Source organism: Alligator sinensis, unplaced genomic scaffold, assembly GCF_000455745.1.
Source record: "Alligator sinensis unplaced genomic scaffold, ASM45574v1 scaffold235_1, whole genome shotgun sequence".
Taxonomy (NCBI): Eukaryota; Metazoa; Chordata; order Crocodylia; family Alligatoridae; genus Alligator; species Alligator sinensis.
Window position 1 is genome coordinate 1,215,822 of NW_005842042.1, and position 7,243 is coordinate 1,223,064.

General features: G+C 45.1%; 1 protein-coding gene across 5 annotated transcripts in view; it reads right to left on the reverse strand.

Annotated features, from left to right (window-relative positions):
* NOXA1 (NADPH oxidase activator 1) overlaps positions 1-5,027 on the reverse strand; it is a 23,582-nt gene extending 18,555 nt beyond the window's left edge. For 4 of the 5 annotated variants that reach the window (XR_003093824.1, XR_003093823.1, XM_025203033.1 and 1 more), the window contains exons 1-3: positions 4,748-5,027; positions 3,694-3,776; positions 1,012-1,120 (exon numbers count right to left, since the gene is read on the reverse strand). Coding sequence is in view for 3 of the 5 variants with exons in the window: in XM_025203033.1 (XP_025058818.1) it covers positions 1,012-1,120; positions 3,694-3,776; positions 4,748-4,921 (366 nt within the window). In the remaining 2 variants the exon portion in view is untranslated. The remainder of the gene's footprint in view (positions 1-1,011; positions 1,121-3,693; positions 3,777-4,747) is intronic. The other variant, XM_025203031.1, reaches the window with a different exon arrangement.
* Positions 5,028-7,243: the final 2,216 nt, after the last annotated feature.

The following is a 7,243-nucleotide window of genomic DNA, read 5'->3' on the forward strand; positions in this document are numbered from 1 at the left end:
GCAGGATGAGCCACCAGATAAGCAACCTGCCCCAGCCCCAGTCCCAGCCCCAACCCCTCCCTCACTGCAGGGGCCTTCATCTGCCCCCCACATCCCTTCCCTTCCCCCTCCCCTTCTACCACACCAGACTTACTAGCTGGATGCAGCTGTATCCAGCATCATAAAGTCGAAACCTATGGTGGAAGGTCGAAACAAGGTCTGAATTTATTAATTTCTTAAGTGCCGTTCATCCTAACTTGAAAAGTTGTAAGTCGAGGACTGCCTGTAGTTGCACGAGAGTCTTGGGAGGGAAGGAACTATAAAAGTGGTGTGGGCAGGGAAATGTGGTGGACTTGAGAGGATGTGTCCTTGAAAGTGACTGTTTGCAGCCCAGGGACTGCTCTTGACCCTGTGAAAATTGTTCCCAATGTGTATTCTGAGGACTGAATACCCAGTGTGTATTCTGAAGGAGTGTTACATCCTTCAGTCAAGCCCATGCGGTAGTTGTATGATAAGCAGCGGGTAATATGACTAATTTCTGCTCATATTTCATTCTCAAAGCTTTTACACTTTGCTGGTTTGGGCTCAAAAGGATCTGTACAGGACCTGTTGAGGGCATCTTTAGCTGCTCACAACACTGACTTGGGCCCTAATAAGATGAAATTTGAGGGAAAATAAGTCCACCTCCTCAGTCAGAGGAACTAAAGAGAAACTTGGGTGTGCTCATCTCAGTGCATAGAATCCACACACATTTTTCATCAGATATATTCTTAATATAACATTCTTGTTTGAATTTGGAAATTAGGCAACTCTCCCTCAGTTTCTCCAGTCTGATAGGTAAGTATCCAACCTAGATTAGGAGGAACCTATTAAAGCCCTCATGTGTGTCTGACTTTGCAGTGATATTACATTAAGGTTTTATTTTGAAATATAAACATCCTGATTATGAAGGAGACAGCTTGGAAAGCACCTGAATGGTTGACATTGATCACCAATAACCTGAGAGGAATCTTCTACCACCAACACTCTTACCTCCCAGGCATAGAGCATGTGCCGCAGTCCCAGTTGTTTGTAGTCAATGAAGGGGTTGTATCTTAACAGAGTGAGGGCCATCCGGCTGTCATATAAGGCTTCTTCATATCTACGGTGTAGGAGAAGACAAATGAAGGTGAGAACTGGATACCAAAATTTGCAACAGAAAGTGCAAAGCTCAGGATCCAGTCTAGCAAAAAAGACTCTCCTTTTCCCAGCAGTCTGAATTAGAGGAGATTTTACTGCAAAAATGAATAAACTCTTAGTCTCCCAGGAGAAAACTGACCTGCCCCTCTTTAGTTGTCTTTATTACAATAAAGACTCTGCTTTTGACTCATAAAATCATAGAAAATTAGGGTTGGAAGGGACCTCAGGAGGTCATCTAGACCAACTCCCTGCTCAAAGCAGGACTGTCCCCAACTAGATCATCCCACCCAAGGCTTTGACTACCCAGGTCTCAACAATCTCTAAGGATGGAAATTCCACTACTTCTCTAGGTAATCTGTACCAGTGCTTCACTACCCTCTTAATGAGAAAGTTCTTCCTAATATCTAATCTAAACTTTTCTTGCTGCAATTTGAGACTGTTGGACCTTGTTCTGTCATCTGCCACAACTGAGGACAGTCCAGCTCCATCCTCTTTGGAATCCCCCCTTCAGGCAGCTGAAGTCTACTATTAAATCCCTCCTCAGTCTTCTCTTCTCTTCTCCAGACTAAATAAGCCTAGTTCCCTCAGCCTTTCCTCCTAAGTCATGCACCCCAGCCCCTAACCATTTTCACTGCCCTCCATTGGACTCTCTCTCTCTCTCTCTCTTTTTTGGGCCTCTCCCGTGACCCTCACTGGGGTAGTGGCCACCCAAGGTACAAACTAGCTAAGCCTATGACCTAAGGCGCCCGCTCCAAGGGGGAGCAAGGTGACATAAGTTGTTGATGCAAGAAAGAGACCCTGTGAGGGGATGGAGTGTGAGAGGCCCAGGTGAGAGGAGGGCGGTATGAATGTGTGCGTGTCTGAGGCCTGAAAATGAGGCCTAAGCTTGGTCCGGCTGTAGGCCGGGAGCACTGTGTCATCTGGATGGCCTCTGCAAGGCTTGGGCTGCGGTGCAGGGGGGATCAGAGCCGCAGATAGCACCCCCTGGCATCGGGGCACGAATGGGCAGCCTCCCACCTTAATTAACATCGTAATTAATTAAGAACAAGGCATGGCAGGTGAGTCAGGTGGGTGGCGTGCCCAAAGGCAAGTGGGGAAACTAGCACTGTGGCTAGTCGGGGGGCCCCACTTTGCCACACTGACCCATGAGGTACCCTTTGTCTTTAACTGGAGACGAGTCCCTGCCACTTGATGTTGTGGTAGAACATGAGAGCAAAGCAATGCACAGTTATGGTCAGCAATGTTTCACCGTGCGCAGCTATTTCCACAGCATGTTTTGGAGCCATGTCAGCTGGAACTTGTGCAGTCTGATCAAGTGCACATGCGGCACATTGCCTGTCATGCGGCCCTTGATGGCTTGCCAAAACTCAGTATCCAGCCCTCCACCCAAAATAATTGCCCGCCCCTGGCTTAGAAGCTCTTAGTCATAGGTAAAACAGGCCAGGATCAATCTTCCAGTGTAAGTGGAGTGGTACTCAGCCACCTATGCTCAAAGATGTAAACTGTGCAACAGGGGATCTAAAAGAGCATCTTTGTAGGTGGCCATGAGAATCTGGCTCAGTGTCAGCCCCAGAACTAAGATAAGTAAGCAGAGAACAGCTTGCCTTCAGCTCACCCCAGAGTTTGAGAACAACAGGTCACTTTGTGAAAGTAAGACCTGGAGAGTATAGAATGAATAAAAGGGATTACAATAATCTGGAGTTGGAGCTGGAGACCATCCAGTCCAGCTGTGCCTACAGGTTCTCATACTGATCTCCCTCCAGGGTAAATCAGGAATAGATCAAATGAAGTCAGTGGAGCTACACCTGTGTAATATCAACGAGATGATCAGAATCAAGCCCAGAGCACATTGTCAACCTGTGGAATTTACTGCCAGGGGAGGTCAGAAGGTCACACATCACGGAGGTTTTCAGAGAGGCTGATATGGGCAGTAACATATAAAATCATGTGAACAATGCGTGATTGTTTTTCCTGCTTCCCGGCAGAAACTGATTACTGTACAGTCAAGAATGCTTTTTTCCCCCTTGTGTATAAGATTGCACAATTGACTTATTTAATATTTTACTATTATTTAATAGCCATGCTGGTGGGATAACAGGTCTGTTAGATCAATTTTTTAACCTGCTATGGTGACTTCTAAATTTCAGTTTTTTGCTCAGTCACTGGTGGATTTTGGACATACTCAGATACAGCAGTTTTAGAGGAAATTTATTGTTTATCAGTTATATATATTTAGTTTTCTGACTACTTACTTTCTGGATATCTGTATATACACATAATATATCACAACAATTCGAGGCTGGTTTCTATGTCTTGCTATGCCACTAACTCACTATGTGTCTTCTGATATATCACATCCCCTCTCTGAGCCTCTGTCTCTCTATCTGTCAAATAGAGGCAATACTGAGTTATCTGATGGTGTTATGAGTTTTACTGATATTTGTAAAGTACTTCCAGATTGTTGGACCAAATGCATTTTAGAAGTGCAAGGACGTATTAACAAGAGATAGAAGCATGAATAAGCATTGCACTTACTTGTCTAACTGCAGACAGACAAACCCTCTTTGAAAGAAGCCAACAGCTAGACGATTGTCTTTGGTAACTGTTTGATCAAATGCCTAAGGAGAAAGATGCAGACACATGTTACAAATTTGTTATGCCTCCCAGTAGAGCTTGTGATTGCAAAGCTTCTGTTACAACTACAGGACAGGAGGGCTGAAACACAAGAGTGTGGGGAACAGAGAGAGCTCAGGATTTGGCTCTGTATAAGCCCTCACAGTGAGCAGGCAGCAGGTTACAATCAATCCCAGGGGAAAGTGATGGAATGTCATTGAAGTAACCCTGCTGGGCATCAGGACTGTGCAATCCATGCATCCGTGATCTGAAGAACTACGGGCCTGAAGCAAATGATGTTTTTCACCCCTGGAAAGCACCTTGCACAACTCCTTTCCAAGATCTAGAGCCAACTGAGATGAGCTATAGGAAAAAACCACATTGAGTCCCTCTTGGTTTATAGGAGGATCATTGAAAGAAGATGGTGATAGAGTAGGAGAAAGTTGCAGAGCTTGCTTTCCAAATATTTGTGCAATTGTTCCATCACAGATCTCAAAAAAGGCAAAACAACAGTGCATATATTTACATTAATGAGCCCCCCATAATTTCCTAGTCATGTCTCATTTCAAGAATTCTTAAGAGTTTATTTGGATGTGCTATGACATATGAATCAAAGGCACAGTTTTCAATTAATAAAAAGTCTTTACTGACTGGAGGAATGAAGGGGGGAAAGAGAATGAAAGAGAAATAGGTTTGGTCTGAGACTTATAGACAGAAAAAAGAATGTATATTGTACAGCACCAGATAACCATAATTTCCTCTGAACAATATGCTATATGATTTCTTCAGTTGCTCAGTCTTTCTGTCTTCCATTCTTTCTGTACAACAGTTGACCTGAAAATCCCCTAGAAAATAATATCATGCCAGTCCTCTCTGAATTCACTGTCCTCTTGCATTTTCAGATGAAAGTAAACACAAAACACATGCTTCCCTTTCAGTATGTTAGACTAATTTTGCTTTTCCTTCTCTCCCTTACCTGCACGGCTCCCTCAAGGTTCCCTGTTAAGAGATGCACACAGCCTATGTTGAAGCAGATCCTAGCAGAAGGCTCTTCGATACTAGAGAAGATTTTCAAAGCAGATTCCCAGTCTCCCTTATCCACAGCCAGGACTCCTTCATGCCAGCCTCTAACTAGGTCTCGATACGCCATTGTCCTTCAATGAACATAGGCGAAACAGGTTCCTTTCTAAAGCCCTTCAGGGACTGTTTGGCTGCTTGCCTGAAACCTCTCTTAGCTTTTTTACAAACAAGGAAGTGCAACCTCTAGAAATTCCTTTTACTGCTGAGCACATTGTTAAGACACACTTAGATTTAAAAGAAACGAATAAACCTAAAAGCTGTCCACTTGAATGTTGACTATTTTGTAACTGCAGGATATACAGAAGGTGAAAATGCCATCTCAGTGACATTGATTTAAAACCAATAGAACTTAGAGCAGGGTCTGACCCTGATGTACATATTATATAACAAATATAACACATATCTGATATTGAAAATATTAAGGCTGTTTAGAGAACAGAAAAGTAAGAAGGGACATGATGGGTATATGCATAATGGATAGACAGGAGACTGTAGAGTGAGAAGGGTTGTTTACTGTTTCTCCTGAAAATGGGAAGAAATGAAAGGCACCACATTTGAAAGTAATCATAGAGAAATATATTGTAGAATTAACTTGTGAAAGATATCATTGATTTCAAAAGCTTAGCAGGGGTTTATTTAAAAAGGGCATTTAAAATGATGAGAACATCCACATGTATGTTAAATTAATGCTTTAGAAACAAAACACTATTAATATTTTAGAAACAAAAACATTTCAGGAAAGACAATTAGTGGAAAGAATCTTGTACAGCTTTAGGAGTTTTGTTTTATTGGTTTGCTTTTGTTATAACAAGAATTGAGTTTTATTGTGATCTTAACAAATCCCTGTCTATCACTTGTGAATTTCACAAGGTTTCTCATTCCTCTCCCAGAAAACTCTTAATGGTGAATACCTCTGGTATGTTACCATCTCTCTTTTTTCTCACAACCAGTTTTCATAAAGAAAAAAATTATGAATATAAACCTTCAGGCTTTGGGGCATTATAGCCATTGAGGATTTAGGAAAAAACATCCAGTGTTAGTGAATTATTCCATAATTCTCAGTTATGGAAAACCTTTCACTTGTCTTTTAGTACCTAGTACTTTGTGTCAGATGCATGAAACTGAAGTAAATCTACCACTGGTCTCATCTATGTCATATTTTTAATATCAGTGAGGCATAGATAGAGGATGGGGTAGTGGCAGCCAGAAGTGGAGTGGAGAGAGAGGATCAGAAATCCACTCCTTCCATGAACTCCCTCTTATCTCACACTACTTTCCTCTTCAACCACAACGTGTAGGTCTGACTGTGACAGAACCCAGGGAGTGCCTGTTGGCAAAGGGGGATTTGAATTCGGCCGTCCTGGATTTGTTCATGGGATGAACATGTACCTTTCCCTTTCCAGTGTCTCCGTTCCTCCATTGCAAGGGTCACCAGCATGATCCATGCAGATCGGAGCTGGGATTTACCCATCCTGATACTAGATGGAGGTGTGAGCACACGTGCGTGACCTAGGGCAGAGCTAGGAGTAAAAGAGAGGCTAGAAATAGATGCTGCCAAATGAAATGGATCAGCCGTGCCACAATGTGTCCCACCGCAGCCGCTCTTCTTCGCTGGATGAAACACACATCGCCCATCGTCCCACCTATTGATACCGTGGGACAATGAGAGATGTGTTTTCCTGGACCTTGTGGGGCCCAGTCTTGTACACCCTGGGGATTCCCATGTAGGATCATCACCTCAAGCCTCGGAGCACCTGCCTGGCTTTACCAGCTTACAAGACCTGCCCCCAGAGAACCTGGGTCTGGATAAGGAAAACCCTGACTTTCCCATTTACCCACACCGGTGCCTGGAGATCCCAGGGGCAGGTCTCAATGAGCAGGTCCCCGTGTGGTGGCATGGGGAATCCCTCATCCCCCAAGCCTTCACACTGGGACCAGCCTGGGCTCCCCACATATGGAGAGGCTCCCCTGGAGATCCCAGGGACAGGTCTGGATGCGTGATCCCCGAGCGGAGGCACTGGAGAGCCCAGGGCAGGGAACCCCGATTTTCCCTGCTTATAGAGACGCCCCCTGCGATCCCCCAGGGTGCGTGTGTGCAGGGGGGGAAAGCCGGGCAGGTGCTCCCGGGGCTCGCTCCTGCACACGAGGTCCTGAGGTGTGCAGGATCAGGCCCCTCGAGCCCCTGCCCCAGCCCACAACCGCCGGACAGGATAAAGCAGCACCATTTACGGGCACCACAGCCTGCCAAGGGCAGAGACCAGAACAGCTTATTTGCCCCCACTGGTGCCAGCGGCCACGCAGCCAGGGCGGCACACCCATGCCAGACACCCACAACAGCGCTGCAGCAACTTAGGGGTGGAGGGAGGGGCACAGCAGCTTGGCCCCGCCCCCC